Source organism: Lasioglossum baleicum, chromosome 14, assembly GCF_051020765.1.
Source record: "Lasioglossum baleicum chromosome 14, iyLasBale1, whole genome shotgun sequence".
In the NCBI taxonomy this organism is placed as follows: Eukaryota; Metazoa; Arthropoda; class Insecta; order Hymenoptera; family Halictidae; genus Lasioglossum; species Lasioglossum baleicum.
In genome coordinates, this window is record NC_134942.1 from 7,467,695 (window position 1) to 7,489,075 (window position 21,381).

The 21,381-nt window shown below is 44.4% G+C and overlaps 3 protein-coding genes across 6 annotated transcripts in view; all 3 read left to right on the top strand.

Moving 5' to 3' along the window:
* The first annotated feature begins 372 nt into the window (after positions 1 to 372).
* LOC143215503 (poly [ADP-ribose] polymerase-like) lies at positions 373 to 4,143 on the top strand. 2 transcript variants are annotated; one of them, XM_076437651.1, is made up of 5 exons: positions 373 to 516; positions 849 to 990; positions 1,080 to 1,549; positions 1,612 to 1,817; positions 2,111 to 4,143. In XM_076437651.1, exons 1-5 carry the CDS (start codon positions 373 to 375, stop codon positions 4,032 to 4,034), a joined length of 2,886 nt encoding a protein of 961 aa, XP_076293766.1. In that variant the 3' UTR covers positions 4,035 to 4,143. The 2 variants fall into 2 exon arrangements, with proteins under 2 accessions (XP_076293766.1, XP_076293767.1); XM_076437652.1 differs by having other exon boundaries at positions 863 to 990.
* Positions 4,144 to 4,557: 414 nt separating this feature from the next.
* On the top strand, positions 4,558 to 5,892 carry Prosalpha2 (proteasome alpha2 subunit). The gene is made up of 3 exons (XM_076437677.1): positions 4,558 to 4,716; positions 5,052 to 5,384; positions 5,461 to 5,892. Exons 1-3 carry the CDS (start codon positions 4,676 to 4,678, stop codon positions 5,789 to 5,791), a joined length of 705 nt encoding a protein of 234 aa, XP_076293792.1. The 5' UTR covers positions 4,558 to 4,675; the 3' UTR covers positions 5,792 to 5,892.
* A 619-nt stretch (positions 5,893 to 6,511) lies between these two features.
* Positions 6,512 to 21,381, top strand: part of Msi (RNA-binding protein musashi) — a 154,784-nt gene continuing 139,914 nt past the window's right edge. For all 3 annotated transcript variants that reach the window (XM_076437667.1, XM_076437662.1, XM_076437664.1), the window contains exon 1: positions 6,512 to 6,864. The gene's annotated coding sequence lies outside the window, so the exon portion shown is untranslated. The remainder of the gene's footprint in view (positions 6,865 to 21,381) is intronic.

Below are 21,381 nucleotides of genomic sequence, written 5' to 3' on the forward strand. Positions count from 1 at the left end.
TTAATAAGTAGGATCGAACCACTGATATTATATCAGTGGATCGCACCAACGCAACGTTTGTCAGGGCAACGACCTAACCCCCTTGCTCGGGAACGGATTTGACATCAGGAAAAGGACACGATGGCTCACGCGACAATAATAACGAATTCGATGAACTACCGACACCGCGAGATTTACAAACAAAGATTACCTTGCCGGTTGTCATTGAACTCGTATAGCTGATATCGTCGGTGAGGCAAAAACTATCAGAACGCGACAGTTTTGTGCCTCACCGATGATGATTCGTACACAAAGTCTAAACAAGTGCAATATATAAATGCTCGCGAGATTTTGAACGTATTTCAAAACTGAATTTCACCGAGGCAAGATCCGATGGATCCCAATCTACCGTACCTCGTTGAGTATGCGAGTAGCTCGCAAGCCATATGTCAAACTTGTAACCAATTCATCTTGAAAGGAACGCTGAGGCTTGCTGTCTTTCCCCAGATAAAATTCGGCTGGATAAAATATGACCAGGTAAAATACCATGACCAATGCCGGCAACAGCATTTTAAATACGCTATAAGCTCTTTGTCAATCTTGTTCAACTTTTAATTACTCACGTACAATAGTTACAGTCTCAAAACTTCAATTTTTAGTATTTTAAGCAGAAACAAAGGTGTCGAATAAAAATGTATACTCATCCTTTATTTATTTATTATTTATTTGAAACTATTTTGCCTTGTACAAGGACATCAACTTAATTCTTTCTATTTAATTAGTTATTTCGTTATGTATATACTTGTTCTTTATTTTGCCTTTAGTCTTGTACAAAAACATTGACGTAAATAATTTTATCTACTTTGTAGTGTCCTGTTTACAGTGAGAGATCACCAAAGTGGTATCACGCTATGTGCTTCTTTATAAGGTGGAGACTTAAATCTATAGCAGACATAGCTAATTTTGATAATATTCGTTGGGAGGATCAGCAAGATATTAAAAAGAGATTTGGTATGTTCTTTGATATTTGTATTTAGAGTAATTATCTAGAAAACAGGCTTCCTCACAGATTTCCATGATCTTGAAATATGTTAAAACAGAGAACGCAGCTTTGCTTGCAGCACCTATTGGAGAAAGCGATGGCATCGCTAAATACTTTACTATTGAATATGCGAAATCTAGTCGATCAACTTGCATAGGCTGTGAGAAGAAGATAGTACACAGCGAGATAAGGGTGGTGTTTAAGAATGGCTCCAAAGATGACCGGTATCATTACAAATGCTTCATGAAAATAAGAAAAGAGTTAGAGTTTCACGGAGGTGGCGATGCGTTGTCTGGTTTCGGTGATCTCTCCAAAGAAGATCAGGAAAAAGTGAAATCAGATTTGCTGAAGTTTCAAGAGGGCGAAGTTGTACCGGAAGAATTAGAAGATGTGGACGAACAGAATGAAATGAAGAAGCAGAACGAAGAGTTTTTCAAAATTAGGGATATGCTGTCTTCCATAAAAAAAAAAGATCTAATTAATATATTGGCGAAGAATGAGCAACAGATTCCAGGAAGTATTACAGCTGTAAGTAATGAATTTTCGACAATTTTAGAGAAACATTTCAATGATCGTTAATCTTTTTGTAGATACTGGATCGATTGAGCGATTCATTTTGCTTCGGAGTTCTGAAGCCATGTTCGAAATGCAGCGGGCAACTTGTGTACACATCGGGCGTTGGATACAAATGCACAGGAGACATAAGCGAATGGACGAAATGCGACCACGTAACTCATGATCCTAAGAGGAAAAAAATCTCGATACCATCCGACATGAAACAAAAATATCCTGATCTGTAAGTAGTCTACTCAGCGTTAACCTTTTGCTGGCCATACAGCAATTTTTATAGTGGCATTAATTTATAACTAGACTGTGGATCTTTATGCATTTATAAAGAAATTGAACGAGTGAAATATAAAACAGTAAAGGATTAGAAAAATTTCAGAATACTGTAATGTTTTTAATGTAACAAAGTCATTGAGGGATGAAAACAAATTTTTATTTTATTCCTGCTTCCCATAATCAATGCAGAACGTCTATTTATAGCATATAAAATGATGAAATAATGACTAGTTGAATATTCCACAGTAAATCATTGAAGTGCAAAGTAAAAAGGAGACTGATAAAGGTGACCGCTCCATCAACATCCGCTTTAGTTCAAGCGAAGCCAGAGCCGTTGAAGCACATGCAGTTCTTCATCATAGGTCGTACGGAGAAAGATAAGAACGATTTGAAGAAAGAAATCATTCATTTAGGAGGAGAGGTTCCTTCGAAGCTTCACGAGAATATTGCTGCGGTGATATCGACTCAGAAGGTGATGGACCAAATGAATGTGAGGATGAGGGAAGCGAAGAGTCTGAATATTCAAGTGATCACCGAAGATTTCGTCGAGGAAGCTAAAGAATATACGGGACCTGCAATCTCGTTGCTTAAGAAGAAGACTATTTCGACTTGGGGTGGTGATATATCGAGCAGAGTAAGCGCGATAGCAGCGAAGAGCAAAGCTAAATGTAGTTTCGGGAAATCAGTATCTGGAAAGATGTATCTACAATTGAAAGATGGTGGAATGGTTGATCCGGACAGTAAGCTGCAGTCCGTGGCTCACGTGTACAAAATCGGCAATGACAATTACACTGTTACGCTCGTGCACACGGACATACAGTCTCAAATGAACAATTACTACAAATTGCAGATTCTAGAGCACGATAAACAGAAGAAGTATTGGCTGTTCACAAGCAAGGGCAGGATAGGCACAACGATTAGTAGTCATACACTGGATTATCTAACTTTGCAGAGTTGTATAAGACGATTTGAATTCTTGTACGAAGATAAAACCGGAAACGTTTGGTCTCAGAGAGATCACTTCGTGAAAGTGCCTCGGAAGATGTGCCTAGTGGACATCGATCACAGCGAGGAGGTCTCGCTTTCCACGCAGTTATTAGAATCCAATATCAAGAGCGAGCTAGAGGAACCGGTTCAAGGCTTGATCAGAATGCTATTCGACGAGCTAAGCATGAAGCGAGCTTTGGCAGAGTTCGAGATCGATGTGGAGATGATGCCACTCGGGAAGATCACCAAGACGCAGATACAGAAAGCGTACTCCGTGTTGACGGACCTGCAAGGGCTGCTGAAGAGGAAGAACGTTGAACGAATCGCGTTGATAGATGCTTCGAATAAATTTTATAGTTTGATACCTCACAACTTTGGGGTATCCAGACCGAAGATTTTAGACACCGCCGAAGCGATTCACGCGAAATGCGAGATGCTGGACGCGTTGCTGGAGATGAAGATCACTTATCGGCTGCTGCACACCAAGGTGACGTTGTCGGAGAATCCGCTCGACGCTCACTATAAGCAGTTGAACGCGGATATCAAAGTGTTGGACAAGAAGAGCAACGAGTACAAGCTCATCGAGCAATACGTTCGAAATACTCATGCTACCACTCACAAGCAGTATGATCTTGAGATCGAAGATGTGTTCGCTGTTAATAGATCGGAAGAAGATAGCAGATTCGAACCGTTCAAGAAATTGCCGAACAGGAAACTGTTGTGGCACGGTTCCAGAACGACGAACTACGCTGGTATACTTTCTCAGGGATTGAGGAAAGCTCCTTCAGAGGCACCTGTCACCGGTTACATGTTTGGTAAAGGTATATACTTTGCGGATATGGTGTCCAAGTCTGCAAATTATTGTTATACGAACGAATTGGATTCCACTGGTCTTTTGCTACTTTGCGAGGTGGCTTTGGGTAACATGTACGAGAGATATTCGGCTGATTTTATCGAGAATTTACCAAGCGGTAAACATTCCACGTTTGGTCGCGGTCAAATGCAACCTGATCCCGAAACCTCGCATAAGACTATGGACGGTGTTGAGATTCCATTGGGTACAGTCGTGACCACGAAACTGCCCAAGCAATCAAACTTATTGTACAATGAATACATTGTTTATGATGTTGCTCAGGTGAAAATACAATATTTACTGAGGATAAACTTCAGATATAAGATGTAATATTTTTGTACGCAGAGTCATGTTAAAATAAGTTGTTATAGGTAATATTTAATATTTATTTAATTTATTATATTTAATAAAGTTTTTAATAAAGTTTTTAATAAAGTTTGCTCTTGTTTCTTAAATATGTTCCGCGCGAGGATAGTTGGGCCGAATCGAAGCACTCGTATTTACGAGTTAGTACTAGTAATATGCAAAACTGCATATTAGGAGGAAATCTATATATTATTAATCATTAGTAGACCGCGGACATTTATGCAATTTTCAATTTTTGTAAACGAATTTTTATAGAATCTTATTTTCCGTGGTACATATAGCAGCCTTTTTAGATCTGAAATAAATTAAAATCGTACCAAATTCTGTCATTTTATATCCCAGGGAAAATTCATTAACTTTTGCAAATTCTGTAATTACAGAATGAAAGTACGTACTTTCTTCTACAAACCCCATGAAAAGCAAAATATTCGCGTTTACCAGAGTGCTGAAAATGACCTGAAATGACCGCAGCTTATCACCAAAAAGTCAGTCCCTAGCGCCAGTTTCCCTTATTCCCCACGTTTTCGGTTGGTGCGACTGAAAGCGAAAGAGGTGGAAAGAGGTTCACGGTATTTAGTAACCTGTATTGTTGCAAAGTAATTGTCATGGCTTCGGAACGGTACAGTTTTTCGTTAACAACTTTCAGGTAATAATTCACATCTTCTGTAACAACTTTCGATCACCGAGCATCTAACTCCACTACACTATTATTTATATAATTCTTAATTCAATCGATCAATGAAATTACTTCAGAAAAGACATAACCTAACGCCGAATCATCAGTATTAGTTTACACAATGATTGTTGAATGTACATTGATAAAAGATCGAATTTCTACTGAAAATCATCGTACAGTTGATTCTGATTATAAAGTGTGTTGCTTTTCTGTGGAAATTCATCGATTTCAGAGGGACATGCCCACAATGACTCGTCAAATATACCCACGGTATGTCAGATTATAGTAATCGATTTGTTTCATAGCCCTTCTGGGAAGCTGGTGCAGATAGAATATGCTCTGGCAGCAGTCGCAGCTGGAGCAGCCAGCGTGGGTATCAGAGCGTCCAATGGAATTGTTCTTGCCACGGAAAACAAACATAAGTCCATACTCTATGACGAACACAGTGTGAACAAAGTTGAGATGATAACAAAGCATATCGGCATGACGTACAGTGGAATGGGACCTGACTACAGGCTTCTAGTAAAGCAAGCGCGTAAAATGGCACAGCAGTATCTTCTGGTCTACCAGGAGCCAATACCCACTGCACAGTTGGTGCAACGCGTTGCTATTCTTATGCAAGAATACACTCAGTCTGGGTACATAATTCTTTCCACAATCTTTTACTTTATTTACAGTAGAACGAATCTATTTAATCCTGCTTTTAAATTGTAGAGGAGTCAGACCTTTTGGAGTGTCTCTGTTGATTTGCGGCTGGGACAACGGCAAGCCCTACTTGTTCCAGTGCGATCCTTCCGGCGCGTACTTCCCGTGGAAGGCTACTGCCATGGGTAAAAACTTTGTCAACTGCAAAACTTTCCTCGAGAAGAGGTACAGCGATTCACTCGAGCTGGACGACGCCGTTCATACTGCCATCTTAACCCTGAAGGAAAGCTTTGAGGGTCAAATGACCGCTGATAATATCGAAGTTGGTATCTGTGACGCAAACGGTTTTAGGAGATTGGACCCCTCCAGCGTCAAGGACTATCTCGCCAATATCCCTTAATTGTAAACTATTTTTATATATACATCGCTTTAACGCATTGAACTTTACACACTTCAAAACGATTCTAGATTCTTATAATAAAATTTTCCGTTGAAAGTAAACCCGCTGTTCGTCCTTTCCGGGAGTCTCAGTCTCTGAGAAATTTCATTTTACAGGAATATACACTCTGAATATGTCCTCTTGTGATGCGAACACTTTCTGCTCCGCTGTATTTGCGGCGCTCGGTTGCATGCATTTAGGGGCTAGCGGCATACTTCTCATTCAATGCTCAATAACTCGGCCAAAAGAAATTGTACAGCAACCAATCTTCAACTCTACGTTGGTGTAATTCATTAAAAAAATTTTTTGACGTCTGTACAAACGTTTGAGTATGTAAAATATTCGGAACGAAAAAGTATGTTCACTTTCTCACCCGCGGTAAACTTTGTAGAGGAAAAGGAATAATAGATGTCAAAAATAAAACAGACCGACTATTCCACTACATTTTTTCATGAAGTGACAACACTTTGAATATGGGCAATTTTTGAACAAAAAAGAGAATAATTGGAGAATAATTTCTCCTAGAGTTTTAATCAAAATTGGCTCGGGTAAATTAAATTCGATCCCTCGCAACAATGCACAGCGTTAGCATTACTGTATTTGCCGCGTCCGGTTGCAAATTCTCAGGGGCAAAGATGCAAAGTATTACCGGTAGATGTCCACAGGGTTTTCTCGATCTGCGTTCTTTCCCCCGTGCCAGTACGGCGAGCGAGCTCCATTAGAAGGTTGTATGCTGCTGCGAGGGACGTAGGGTCTAGCAAGTTTCTGACGGTGATTTACAAAGTTCTCGTTGTTTAACAAACCCTCGAGGGAAACGCAGGCATTTGGTAGCAGTCGCTCGCGAGGAAGGTGTCGCTACGACCTGGTGTAAATTGTGCGCGTACGCGAACGAATTTTCGTAGTCGATGCGCGGCCGGCCGGTTGGTTTGTTTCGCGTGTCACGTTGTGCTGTCATTTTTCGGTAGTTGTTGTCGGTGTTGAACAAGGATCGACCGGAGCACGTGTCCAGGTTTGCCGTCAACGAATGTGCACTGGTAAGTACTTGCCTAATCAATTTATACGATACGCTGTTTCGTTGCACGATGCACTCGGATCTCTGCGTGCACACGCAGCAAACTGAAGCTCTCACCACCGGAGTATCGATGTTGCGCGTGCACACACTTGTTTTCCCGATGTGTACGTGTCGACAACATTATTTTCATTATTTTTACTGTTCATTTCGTTCCTGGTCCATTCGATCCTCCGATTCAACGCGTTCTTCTTCGTATAACGGTCGCCTGTTGAGTCGCGTGTCGTCGATTGTTTGTTTATGTGTCGGCCATTAGTCGCGTTCGGACGCGAAAGAGTCTGTTGATTGAGCGAACGTTTGTGGTTTCTCGTTCGAGGTCGTCAAAGTTGCTGTTTTCCCTGCGTATACTTTTCACAAATACTCGGATCAGTATTTTTACCGTCTGATCCGATGTATTTGCACGATCGTTCGGCGTCTAGCGAGCCTGGCTACCCTCGCGGACATCTTTTGTCATACACTTCCGGTTCGCCGTCGACGGAAACCGTTTTTTCGCGGTTTGTGGGGTTAGAACGCTGGAAAACGACAAAGACAAATGTCGTTTTCCCGGAAACATCACTGGGAACATTGAAATATTATTGTCGCAAGCCGTAGTACCTGGTTCGGTTAGAATTCGACTGCAAATCTTCTGGCAAACATTCTTCCGCGTCGGTCGCGAGAAACGGATGACAAATGGAAACTGATACATACATTGCTGAATTCTTCTGTTCTACTGTTTTAGATTCCCAAATTCATCTTTCTCGCAATACATATCCACAATTTCATTATGTACAAACAATTTCTATTTTTAATTTTAAGCACTCGAATGGTGACACTGAGGCGCCACTAAAAATTGCTGCACCATTATTAAAACTATTGTTCGCATTATTAAATATGGAAGAATGGAAATATTTTATGTCGGAAGAAATGTTTAACCCGTTCACTGGAGGGTCTGTAAAAGAAGTTTGACCACTTTGCGAACAAGTTAGCATGAAACAGCCGGCCGGGAAATTTTCAAGGGCTTATATTAGGGACTGAAAAGAGGAGACATTGATAGTTTACAGTGGTCCCAAACCCGTCTCCTCATCTCCGCGGAATTTTACGTAGTGTCCGCGTTCCGATCGGGTTTTATCGTCGCTCGTAAAACCGAATAGCCTCTCGCACGCGGAAATTACTCGATTGCTGCGCGTGTGCAGCTTAACAAAGAACGGTTAACCCTCCGAGGACAATCGTTAGGGTTTAAGACGGATCAATGGACCGTCGTTTATGCCTGAAATAATTCGCGACACGAGATACAACCGATTCGACACCGGGGTTCTCTCTCGATGTGTATTCCCGATATTTTTGTATTTACAACATTGTAACGTTTTGTTGTCCACCGCCGTCGCGCGTCGGCGTGTCGCTGAACCATAAGAGCCTCGGACGCTTTTGTAAATCGAAACGAAAGGGTACACGAGTATATGGACAATCGACATTTTTGTTTGTTGTTTCACCGCGGTTGTCAGCGAGTTTATTTTGAACCGCGTTCCGAGAAAAAGATGAGCGGCGTAGAGGGCATTGATGTTTGTAAATCGCGGGTTCATGCTAATCGCATTAGTGTACAGAACGTTCTGTACACTATCGGTAAATAGAGAGCGCGGCGTCCTTTCCAGCCGGCGTATACACGGATAACAAAGAGGTTGTTGCGCGTCATCATTGTACTCGATTATACTTTCAAAAATATGCAAAATCGTTTAGCAGTTGCAGCGAAGGGAAAACGATAATTAAAACTGATAAAAAAACAAGAAATCTGGTCGTCTCTTTTACCATGAAAATTCTGAAAGCAGCGAAAATGCATCTCTCGACGTTTTCGCAGGTTCGCAAGAAAAATGGCGGACAATAACAACGCGAACACCCTGTATACCTCGTCGCACAGTTCCCCTCCGCCTCTTCCACCCCTCTCGGCCCACCTAACTCGCTTTCCCGGCGACGTCTCTGCATTGAAGACGAACAATGCCGGATTTTAATATGACGCATCCGCAGACGCGTTTCCATGACTAACGGCGGCTTTCATTTACTGCTGCTCGAACACTGTTTCCACGTTAGTACTTGAAGATCTCTGCGGACAATCATAGTCACCGGGGGAGGGGGATGGAGGAGAACAGGGGAAGGAGGATTGCAGGGGAAAGAGAGGATCGAGGATAGAGAGGATAGAGGACGAAGGCTTCGGCGAGCCCGTTGCACGGTTTGCAATTTTAATGTCGGCATTACAAGAGACTGGTACTCCCCTTTCCGGCCAGCGAAAGCGCTGAATTTACATTTCCGCTTTCGCGGGGAATTGCAAGCGTGCCGATGTCGCTTATTAAAAATTCTATAAAGCCATCGACCGCTCCACCAACGCGGTCCTCCTTGTTTTCCACGGTTTCCTCGGCTTTGTCTCGGCCCATTGCTCCTCGACCGAGTGCCTTCGAGCTGCGACACCTTCAGGCCAACTAGCCGGATGCCGATCCTTGAACCAATCGACGCCTCCTCCTCGCAATTCGTCCTTTAAACTCGATCTACACTACGACCGGCACCGACCAGCATTCTCGCGAAGAATGTTTTGGCAGAGTGAATCTCGGTTGTTCTGAAATGCAATGAAATTTTTACCGCATACATAATTTACACAGATCTACACAATGTATCTTTTAAATTTCCAATATAGGCCCACATAAAAACGTTGTAAAGAACTCTTAGTATCCTCTTTGTAATACCGACCAATTGCGAATGTTTTCAAAGTTTCTTCGTTTTAATAATTCAAAGAGTTTGTACTTTGTACTGTGGCATTCTGAAATATTGATAGAATTTATCGTCGTACATATTTAAGTAACTCCTTGAATAAAGTCCGACCTTCTCCATCGAGTTTTCTCTTCTCCAAAATCGGATGCACCCAAATGCGACCTCGGTTTTTCACCTTTTTCGCTTCAGCTTCCTCTTCGTCTATTGCGAGAGGAGCCAGTTCCTCGTCGCTGTCCGATCCGCTCATTTCGACTGTTTTACGTCAACTGACGGTTTGTACTATAGTGTAGATCAGGGATGAGCAACTTTTTTTTTACAACGGGCCAGCTACAAATTTAAAAATGTTCTGCGGGCCGCATGTAAGAAACTTGCAACAATACAAACACTGAATGATGAAATCAAATTATCTCTTTATCGACACAATAAACCTAGTATAAAAAATCACAGAAATAAAACACTCATTAATAGAAATACTATTAAAAAAACGGCGAAAGATATAAGTGAAAAAAGATTATTTGATGAAGAATTTGGAATTGCTTCATTGCCATCAATCGGTCTATATTTACAGATATAAACGACACAGCAACTCACACGCGCAGCTTTCTAACCGTACATCATTTAATTTCGATCGGTGATCGCTTTTTATTATTTTCATTGCGGAAAATAATTGTTCGCAAACATAGCTGCTTCCAAAAAGTGTCATTATTTGCTTTGCATGTGCGCCTAATCGTGGGATTTTTCTAAATTCATGTAATTTTGATAGAAATTATGTATGTCAACATTTTGAAATTTATTTTTTAAATCCGTGTCGCTTTGTAAATCTATTAATTCCATTTGTAACTCATCCGGAACTGTTTCCACGTCTATATTAAATGGTGAAGGAAAAATGTTAAAACTAAGAACGGTTTCTTCTGACCTAAATATTTTAAATCGCGATTCAAATTTCGTTATCAATTTTTGTAAATGTTGGGCATATTTTCGGGTCTCTGAAGGAGTTTCTTTTCTTAAGTGTGCAAAATGTGACGTGTTGTTTGACAACAGATGTTTGTTCCAAATTTTGAGTTTGCTTTCAAAAGCATTAATTTTGTCAAACATGTTATGAATAAACTGGCTTTTTTCCCTCGAAGTTCCATGTTTAAGTCATTCAAATGCTGAGTTATTACGACGAGAAAGGCAAAATCACACATCCATTCTTTATCTTCGAATTGGGGAAACGGATATTCTTTCATTTCCACAAACAATTCAATATAGTTTTCTAAGTTACAATATATTCTTTTTAGCATGGCACCTCCAAGTGCGTTTGTAAAAAGACGATCGGCCGAGGCTTCGTAGTCTTTTGTAGAACAGCGGGACACTGTATGAATTTTTAAAAGTCAAAATGTAAAATCTTTGAAGAGCCGCACGAGGAAGTGTTACGGGCCGCGGGTTGCTCATCCCTGGTGTAGATTGACTTTAAGGAATTCATCCCCGATGGGGTCTCGGGACATCGTTGTGGACACGATTCAAAAACGGGTTTCTAGTCCAATTCCGATTCAGCGAAGTGGCTGTCCAGTGAATCCTCGTTGCAGAAAAATTCCGAGAATAGCCACCGCGGTCTCCGTAGCTGGATTCTTAGCAGATACGTCCAGAATTGCACGTGTTAAGCGCGACAGGCACGTAGCGAGGTTTTGTATCCGAGCTCCCGGGTCTCGCATCTGTGGGGTCACTCTAATTACCGTTGGCTCCTTGCTCCTTGCCCTTTCCGTGTGGCTTTTCTTTTGTTTCCTCTTTATCAGAGAGCCACCGGCTGGGCAACGCGAGGCGGGAGGTGCGGCTGAAATTACACGCCATCAAATTGCACTTTAGGTATGCGCGACGCGAGTCGCGTTTGCCTGATAGGCCGTTAACGCTTTTGCCACGCCGGGCATACCTCGATTCTGTCTCTCGGTGCCCTCGGTTTCCCAATGGAGGCACCGTCGTTTTCTAATCGACCAAAGACAGCTCCCTCTCACTTCCATTCGACTACTTTTTATTCGGGAATTAGTCATTCGCAGTCGCGCATTGTCTTTGGTACAATAGCAGTCATTATACAAGTTTGTATCTAAACCAAATCAAAGAATAACGTCAAAAAGTTGCAGAACTTTTTGATGAGCTGTACTTGGAACACGAAGCTCCCTCTTCAAACTGTCCCAATAAGAACAGCAAATATTTTCCGGAAGCCTAGCTGAGAGGATCAACGAAGATTAACGCGGCGGAGGATCCTGACATTGTGGATCGTCGAGACTCACTTCATCTTCCGAAAGTGTCCTAATACTTGGGGTTCGCACCGTGAGCAGTAAGTTGTCGAACTATTGCTAGAACGGTTCGCATCCGAGAAGCAGCTCCGGCTTTAAACGATCGTTGCGGTTAGTTCGATAACGATCGTTCGAACTCCTCTCGTTACGGTTATAGTTGCTGGTATCAGGTATTCGTTGTTTATTTGACACGCGGCCCGCATTACGCTCGGCCATCGATATCGAATGAACGTACAAATGGCGGGCTGTTACGCACACGTGCCTGCCACTCGTACTCTCGTTACCTGGCTCGAGGAACCTCGCGAGCTGCAACATGGCTGCGGATAACTGTACTGGCCTCGGCATTTCATCACAATAATCACCTGTGACAAGTTACAATTAGCACATCTTGCCCAATATCTGGAAGAATAAATTGGTGGCCGCTGGTAACAAACTTTTGACCGTGGCTCAAAATGGACACTTGAGCTACACTGCCCGAAATTACCATAAAGCCACCTGATTTTTTGGTGAAATCTTATAATTATGTCATACTAATGAGAAACTGATGCACGGTAGCATTTTAGGATTAATGAAAGAAACGATTTACATGATTACTTTCATAGGTATACATATTATTTATTTACAGAAAAACGTAAAGTTATATAGTTTAACAAAAACCGAACTGCGAAATTTCTGACAATTTCATTTTTCAGCATGATAACGCCTCAATTCATGCATCAAATACGAGGATTTTGACATGGCCAATTGAGAATCTTTGGGGAATGCTTGCAAGAAATGTATATGGCAATTGTAAACAGTACAGCTCTGTTTCTGTGTTATGGATTGCGGTGGACGAAGCGTGGACATCGATCGAAGCAGAAACTCTTCGTACTTTGATTTCATCAATGCCTAATCGAATTTCCGACGTTATTCGAAGAAATGGCAATTATAACTAAGTATTAATTTGTAAATATAGAAGTAATTTTCGATAATCTTGATATTATCTACTTAGAAAGCGTGTGGCTTTATCGAAATTTCGCAGTTCGTTTTTCGTTAAACAATATAACTTCACGTTTTTCTGTAAATAAATAATACATATATCTATGAATGTAATAAGATTTCACCAAAAAATCAAGTGGCTTTATGGCATTTTCCGGCAGTATGTATTCTACTTACATTTCTCTGCGGAATTGTCGTCGCTGTACTCGGAGAGTCTATCAGGGCCCTTGGAGGATTCGCCGGATAGCCCTAAGAAGAAATTCAATCTTGTAAAATGCAGAACGTACCTGTTCAAACGTGGTCGGACTATTCCGGGCCTTAATCGACTGCGGGTCGTTAAAGTTTTCAATTCATCCGTTCAATCTCGGGTTTCATCCTGTCCGGAGACTCTTAATCGTTCGTCCACGCTTAAAAAAAAGTCGCAAAGTCACGGGAAACCATCTGTCGTATCTTGATGGTCCTCGAAGGGGAAGGTTCGGCGCGGTGCGGGGCGCGGCGCGGAAGGAACGACGTAAGACAAGCAATTTAATCCGACATTCTCGTTTACTCGCAGTCATCGGACATGTCGCCGTTGCTTTCTTCGTCGCGCGTAGAAATCCCGGGGAAAATGGATGGCGGACACGGGAACGGGAGATGATGAACGCCTCGGTTGCCAGCCCAAGAATTGACCGCGCGTCAGCTTCGAGGTTTAATTTAAGTGGATTAACGCCGGACGCTTTCGAACTACAGCGCACGGAACTTCCGGCCCGGAAATTTCAAAGTCCTCCGAGTGGACATAGTTTATAAAGTGTTCGCCGGTAACTCGGTGAATCTTGTTGTCAACCGGAATACCCTATCCGGTAATCGAACGCTTAGGCGACGAACTAATCGCCGTGAACCTGAAACACAATGAATTTGAACGCGTTCGATTCCCGACCGGTCGTTTTCCGCTCACCTCCATTTTACCAATGCACGCTAAGAAACCCAGGAGACATACTTTGTCCAGCTAACGAGTCGAATTAATTGCACGAACCTAACCCGAATTCCAACCGGTTTTCTGTTTTACAAATGCACGCTAACATCAAGATGAAATAGAACCTTCACGGAGGAGACCTGGAAAGTCGAAGGAAGACGTTCTAGTTTGTCGACATACTTTATAAGGTGCTTGCCTTAACTCGATAAATCATGCAGTAGTTCGACTGCTCGCGTGAATTTATTCATATCACAAATACACGTCGACTCAAAGACGAAGTGCATCGAGTGCAGCCGAGACCTGGAAAAACCAGTGCAGTTCGAATCAGCTAGGAACACCTCGTAGTTTATGGGAATATTGGAAACAAAGATCGAAACAACCGGGCACCGATCCGCGAAACGATTCTCGGCGAACGATAACGTATCCGAGAAAGCTCGGCGCGGGAGTGGAATACGACAGGTTATAGAACGCGTCCTTTTTCGTTGTAAACGCGCCGGCAGAGAGCCCTGTCCGCTAACCGTGGTGGCTCCGTTTGACGAGAAACGGCGTCCGGCCGAGCGATCAAAGCTTCCCAGAAGCCCGACAAGCCTCGATGACGTCGATCGCTTCGGTTTTCCGTCGTCGCAGGCTCCGATGAACAAGCTTTTTTCATCCCGGCTTGCACAGGTCGCCCTGCAAAAGCTCGCCTTCTCCCGTCTCTCCCTTTTACATCGCACGCGGCAGCGAGAGCCAGCCCTCGCGCGGATAAAATTAGATCGTCCTACCGATCTATCTCGTCGCGCGAGCAATTCTTCTAGTTCTGCCATGATTGCCTGGCGACGATTCACGTTTCACGACCTCGCTCCCCTTTCGAAGGCTCCGAGAACTCTAATATTGGGCGGGGACTGGTCTGGGGGGGGGGGCATTGCGTTGGCCCTTATCAAATTGGGAGCGGAGAGGCCACGCCTAATCCTGAGCACCCTGGTGAGAAAGGTTATCATTGTGGTCTTCTGAGAACTAGATTCTTGAGTGCGAAATGCCTAATCGAGAGCATTTAAGCCACGCCCACTGCGAGCTTCTCGTAGACGAGAGCATTCCGGTCTTCGGAACTAAATTTTTCGGGAGTACAGGGCTCGGAGTGATCGAAATTGACCATCCATCTTGATTTCTAGCGGAAACTCGCACACTCGGTTGCATTGCGGAGCAGTTCGAGAAGGATAGAGAGGGGTGTCGCCCTCGTACGCGGGAATTCCTTTTAAATTTCAAGGCGTGCTCGTCCTTATCCCGGGAAACATAACTCCATCCGAGGATACAATGAGCGGCGGGCATCGTGGAATGTAATTAAGCCGGAGTTACCGACGGAACAGGACTGATGTCAAATTATGGGGTAGCCTCCGCGCTCCTCTTCTCTCATCCGTGCGTTTCTCGTCCCGGTTCGTCATACCGATTTATTTCCTGCCAACCAATAGTTTCCGCCGTTTTGCGGTCTACGTTCCATCCTTTCGCGTGTAATATTCAACCGGGACAGCGAACATTCGGGCAGCTGCTTTGCCACCGGTCCCTCGTTTGTATTCCCCGCCGAATCTGTCTATCGGCCAAGAACGATTTCGGGAAACATTCTTCGCAGATCCATAGTTTTTCAGGCGGCAAGGTCGCGGCACGGTTTCCCACCGGGAATTAGATTGCCTCGCGGTTTAGACGGGTCTGTTAGCGCCACAGAATCGCGAACACCGAAACCATATTACAACCGACGCACAATCGATACTGTCGCTGCTCTCCGACGTTATTTCTTGACGAACGAGCAGCGTCCTTTCCCGTTGGCGCGCATCGAAAACGCGTCTCTGAAACTATTTCGGCCTTGACCTTTTTGCTTATTTTATTGCCGCAACGCTCCCTCGTTAAGCTTCAAGTTAAAGGTTGAGAACGCTCGCGAGCTCTGCTCGTTTGACGCATTGTTGTAGCCTGTAATTTCTGACAAAGTATGTACAGGGAGAAATTTTGCGTACTCGAACAACAATTGCACGCAGATTATTTTCTGTTAATAATTTACGCCCCATCAACGTCGATCGATTGAAAACGATAACGGGAGCATAGCGATCGGTTGAGATTGCAGTCTCTCGATAACGCAATCCGAAATCGTCGAAGATCTCGGTGTTTAATCGTCGCGATCTCGTTCCCAGCGTCTCCTCCCCGGATTTAAAAATGCATTAACGTCCGCTATTCAAGAGAAGAGCGTTCCTTAATTACGGGGAAAGAATTGCGCGACGTTTCGAGCTTCCCGCGTCCGTTGATTGAAATTTAATCGCCGCCGTCGTTTCATTGTCGCGCGTTCGAACGCGGAATCGCTTCGCTCGCCGATTATGATTATCCGCTCTCCGGGCCGGGAAATTTTAGGGAAAAACTTTGGTGGAAATCGTGATACGCGCGATTCCGAATTTCAACGGTTACAAAACATCTGAAAAACGCCGCCGGGATGATTTCTGCTGGATCGTTTGTGTCTCGACTTTTCGGCGGGATGTTTAAACGTTTGTCGAAGGTTCGTAACGGATTTCGACGCGTGCCTCTCGATTTTTCCCGAGATTTCCCGGCACGCCGTCCCTTGTAGCGCGGTTTTAACGAAGTAATTTTGCGGTTCGTTCCCTGCGAATTGTCGACTGAATTCCCCTCGAAGCGTGTGCCGTCAGAATTTTCTTCGTCCTGGATCGGGACGCCTCCGTGTTTTGTTCTGTCTCTCTCTCTCTCTCTCTCTCTCGGAAGCCCGGCCGATTGATAACGGGCAACAAATTATCGATTGAGAACGCTCACTCTGTTTGTCTACCTCTGTCTCTCGCAGACCTGCGCGGTGAATGACACATATTTCGGAAAATAATCGGGCGAGCGGAGGGATCACCGAATTATCCGAACATTGTCTGCCATCGATTGCCACTGCTCCGCTTAACACTTTCATCACGGCACATTTGCCCCCGATGCACCAATGAATCCTCGCTTTGTGCTGCAAATTTTTCTATTCCTACTCGAATCCTCTCAAATTAATATTTTCATTAGGTTGGAGGGAATTTTGCTTGTATGTGGAAAACACGTGTTGCTAGTGAGTGACTGGGAAACAGGAATAAATAGGTTATCTGAAAGATGGCAACAGGTCCGTTACAAATAATGGAAATTATTTAAATCGATTCAAATGTTTTCTTTAAAATACGACAGAACTTTTCCTCCAACTTACAAGGAGAGTGCATGGTCGATGAGTCTCAGATTTGATCAAACTTTGTACAGTTCTCGTTCTCAATAGTTCAATAGTTTTTATATTTATAATTAAAGGTTTTCATTACCAGGGTGAACATTATAAAATGTTAGACGTATATCTCCAAAGATATTGATTATACGCAAAAATGTTACAGATGGAAGTTGTTCAGTATCGAGGGGGATCATCATCATGCGGTGGAACTTTTATTTTTCCCGGTGGTCACTACAAGGTGAGGTGAAGGTCACCTTGACTTTCTTAAAAGGAAACATCTACTTTCTGTATCATGAATCTAGACTGTCGAATTCTGAGTATAATAGTATTGACCTTCCTATGTCCTAAACCTAATAGTTAACGTGCTAAAACAATTTTCTTTCTTCTTTGGATAATATCTCGTTAACTATTAGGTGTAGGACATATGAAGGTCAACACTTTTATACTCAGAATTTGATACTCTATTGATCCATGGTATAAGAAATAGGACATTCCATTTAAAAAAAGAAATTTGACCTTCATCTCACCTTGGAGTGTCCACCGGTGAAAACAAAAGCCCCACCGCATGATGCCCCCCTCGATACTGAACAACTTCTATCTGAAACATTTTTGTGTATAATCAATATTTTTGGAGATATTCGTTTGTAACGCTTTATAATGTTCACCCTGTGTATTCATGGTAATGAAAATCTTTAATTATAAATATCTTAAGAACTATTTAGTATCTGCACCTACAATGGCGTATACACGTTAACAAGAGAATGAGATCTATAACTGTACAAAGTTTCAATCATACCTGGGTCTCATCCACCTTGCACTCTTCTTGTTAGTATGTAGTTCCATTAAAATTGCTAATCCTCCTCTACACGATTTCGAAAAGAACAGGAAACTTAAGCGTCGCTGTTTAATAAGGTCCGCGTGAAATTTTCGACACCAGATTGACTCGTTATTGCGCGAGGACGGTTTAATTAATGTGGAATTTTGGTTGGGCAGGAAGTGTTGAACGTTCGAGAACCGTAGTCACGTCGGTAGGGAAGGTTTTAAGCCCCCGAACAAGAATTTATAAGGTACTCGTTCGGGGATCGCGTTACTGGATCGCTCCGGAACTGTGAAAAGCGTGAGTTACGACGGCGAGCTCGGTCATCGAAAGAGTTACGGTCGCGGATGAATTGATTAAAGGTCGAGCGAGCGCGTCGGTTCCCCGACGGTTATTACGTCGACGCGCAAATATTGCCGCGCGGCTAATTCGCAGAAAAAGAGGAAGAACCGCCGCGGGGACGCGACGCTTTTCATCGGTGGTTCTGTAAATAGAGCTACGCGTTCCGCCGCGCGAAAAGTTTATTTGCGACGGGCTTTTAACGGCCGGATTGTTCGCGATAAGAGTTTCGCGAGCATGAGGGCAGTTTTTTTTTGCGAAAGCGCAGTGCGACAGCTTACTCTTTTCGCCGTCGCGGACAAACGTTTGCCCCGGTGAAAAAGATAATCTGCAGATTTTATTAGTGTGTTGATATTGTCAAGCTTTTAACCTGTCTGTGCCAGAGGTTGCCCTGGGGAGCATTATTCGGGCACTGGAATCATCGTGTCGGCGATACCACGCCCATTAGAGCAGTTGAGACACGCCTTACAGAGTACTCTGTACACAAGGAGCAACGAAGCCCCGCCCCCTCGGGGCACTCTGCACCCAAAACCAACAGAACCACGCCTACTAAGCGCACTCTATAAACGAAACCACGCTCAATCTGGGATAGAACACCTCCCCAGAGGGTAAACGCGGGACGAACAGGGTGGAATACATTTTCCACCGAATTTTGCGAAAACTGCGTGACCGTGGGTCGAGCCGTGTGAACGATGGCCGGGCGACAAAGTTTGCCCCGGGTTAGAAGCAAAGGAGAGGAAACGAAGTGCAGCACGGCTGGCCGCATCAGGGGGTTGATTTTATCGCGCAGCGTCGCCGATAGGCGAGTTTGTCGGGGCTTGTACACGGGACATGCTACATTGCGGTTAGCCCCGCGCATCCCGGTGGCATCGGTCCATTATCTCCTTTCCGCACGTATCGCGGCACGGTCGCGTACCACCGATTAGTTTGCCACTTTATCGTTTAATGCCTGGCGACCGATCGCGCACGCGGGGGTGAAAGGTTGATCATGGTAAGACGAAGCCACGGGTAACTCGAGCCGCCGTTAAAACCACCGGTTGCCGTTCGCGTCCACCTTTCGCCATCGACGGATGCTGCTTTCAACCTTTTCCCGCCGACGTTGCTACGTCAACGAAACCAACTAGAATTTTTTGCCCAGCTAATTCTTGCAACAGGGGATGAGGTCTTGGCTGATGAAGCTTTTAAACAGGATTCACTAGATGCGACAATATTGTTTTTATCTACCTTAGAATAGATCACATCGGTAAAAGAAGATCGAACAAAATATTAAACATTGCCGCATTCGTAGTGCAGCGTATTGTTCTCCCTTCGCATCTCTGGCGCGAGAAGCGTCGACTAGAGACGGACGATCGTGCGCCGAGTAGGTTAACGTTTTTCTATTTCGGTTGTCAGCAACGACGGGACGCGCATTTGCCGCGACGGCCGGGGTAGGTTTCGCGTAGACAACGGATATCCGAATTCAGACTCTTGTCACGGGGGATTCGCTTCAAGCTCGAATAAAACAATGGAGATTCGAGACGAAGACAATGCGGGCTGTTTCTGCCGGCATGCCACGCCGCGGAGAGAAGGTGCTCGGCCAGAATTCCGTTCGCCTGCTACGCATATCTAAGGTAACTACTCGCTCCTCTCGGTTGTCTGTCTTCTCATTTTCCTCGCGACGTCTCGGGCCGTCTCTTCTCCAGCACCGTCTCGTCTCGTTTCATCTTTTGTCGCTGTTTCGGCTCTGAACATTTATCCCCAACCCTTCCACGGAAACCGGAAACGATCAACTTTTACCAACGAGATTCCACGATCGTTCTCGCTCAAGTTTTCTTCTCGGCGATTACAATTCATCGATTTACAAGAACGTCTATAGTTCGCGATGCACCGAGAGCATCTTATTGCTTTATTTCAATGCAGTCGACGACAAACTTTGTTTTCGTCCCCGGTTCTAAAAATTCGCTCCCCCGAGGTGACACGATCCGGGCTTCCCGTGGAACGTGGTTGGAAATATTCATCCGCCCTCGATCGCTGGTAATTTTTCTCCGGATCGAGGATTTCCCGGCGTGTCAGGAGATCCTTCTATGTGTTAAGTTCGATGTACACACCGTTTCGCGCGCGCGCGCGTGTCTGTCGGTGCACACGCCTATTTGCTTCCGTTGATCCCGGAACACAGAGCCAGCAACAAGTAACACCTCTCGCGATCAGAGTAATCCCGCGGAGCTTCTCTCGAGGATATGATTTTCTTGTGCTCCGTGCTTCCGGTAGCCGAAACGTTACGGTCCTCTCGCTGCGAAACCCGGAGAGAAGAGTATAACCCGCGAAATAAATGCCGCGATGGAAATAATACCTGGAAAAGTTCGGCAGTTTAGCCGCGGGATGTTCCTTCACCGGATTCCTCGGGAAACCAGATTTTCCGGGAGTTTCTTTCGATGAATCTCGTCTCGGAGATGCTCGGCTTTTCCGCCTGGTTGCATTCGGGGACTGCGCCGAGCCCGGGAATAGTCAAATTACTCTACCGAAATTTTTATTTTGCACAAGGATCCGCAATCTAATTACAACCGTTCTTTCAATCGAGTCGGCAGGCCGGTTTCAATGATCTTCACCCAGATCATCGTCGTCGTCATCATCGAGGCAGAAAGTGTTTTCTTCGTCGGCGTTTTCCGTCGCCGGTTTCTCGATCCGCGCATTAACGACGTTCGCGGCGCGCGCGCGCAATTAGAGGGGCTCCGGTTTAATTAAACTGATGGTGTTTAAATTTCCGCGACGAGACGCACGCCTCGGCCTGGCCGTGCAGCGCGCGCGCGACATGCTCTCGCGAAAATTATTTTCCTTCTTTCATCGTGATTTGGAATCCTACCAGAGACCCAGAGACAGCGGCGACGCGGGTGCTAGCGGTAGAAGACCGGCTCTTGCCAAGGAGGATTTTTCGCGCCGATTAATAAGTTAATGGACCGGTGCTCCTACTATAGTATTCGGCGAATTCGATTCGTTCGACGACAAAGAATTCCCTCTCTCTGATTGCGACCTTCTTTCTCGGCGGCGGGATTCGGTCGAATTAAACTTGGGGAGCGCATCGGGAGCTGATTAAGAATGCCTGTTAGGTGTTCGAGAAAGAGACCTTGAACCCCGACGAGATTAATCTCGCGCACGATCGCCGCAGCGCGGACCGAGCAGGGCTAGAAACTTTGGTCAATTAC

Bases quoted from the DNA above. Each gene is read 5' to 3' on its own strand.
- LOC143215503 (XM_076437651.1), top strand. From the start codon at position 373: ATGGATCCCAATCTACCGTACCTCGTTGAGTATGCGAGTAGCTCGCAA. The intron at 517-848 runs GTAAAATACCAT...TCTACTTTGTAG, and splicing joins GCTGGATAAAATATGACCAG to TGTCCTGTTTACAGTGAGAG. The intron at 991-1,079 runs GTATGTTCTTTG...ATGTTAAAACAG, and splicing joins AGATATTAAAAAGAGATTTG to AGAACGCAGCTTTGCTTGCA.
- Prosalpha2 (XM_076437677.1), top strand. From the start codon at position 4,676: ATGGCTTCGGAACGGTACAGTTTTTCGTTAACAACTTTCAG. The intron at 4,717-5,051 runs GTAATAATTCAC...TTTGTTTCATAG, and splicing joins TTTTCGTTAACAACTTTCAG to CCCTTCTGGGAAGCTGGTGC. The intron at 5,385-5,460 runs GTACATAATTCT...TTTAAATTGTAG, and splicing joins CAAGAATACACTCAGTCTGG to AGGAGTCAGACCTTTTGGAG.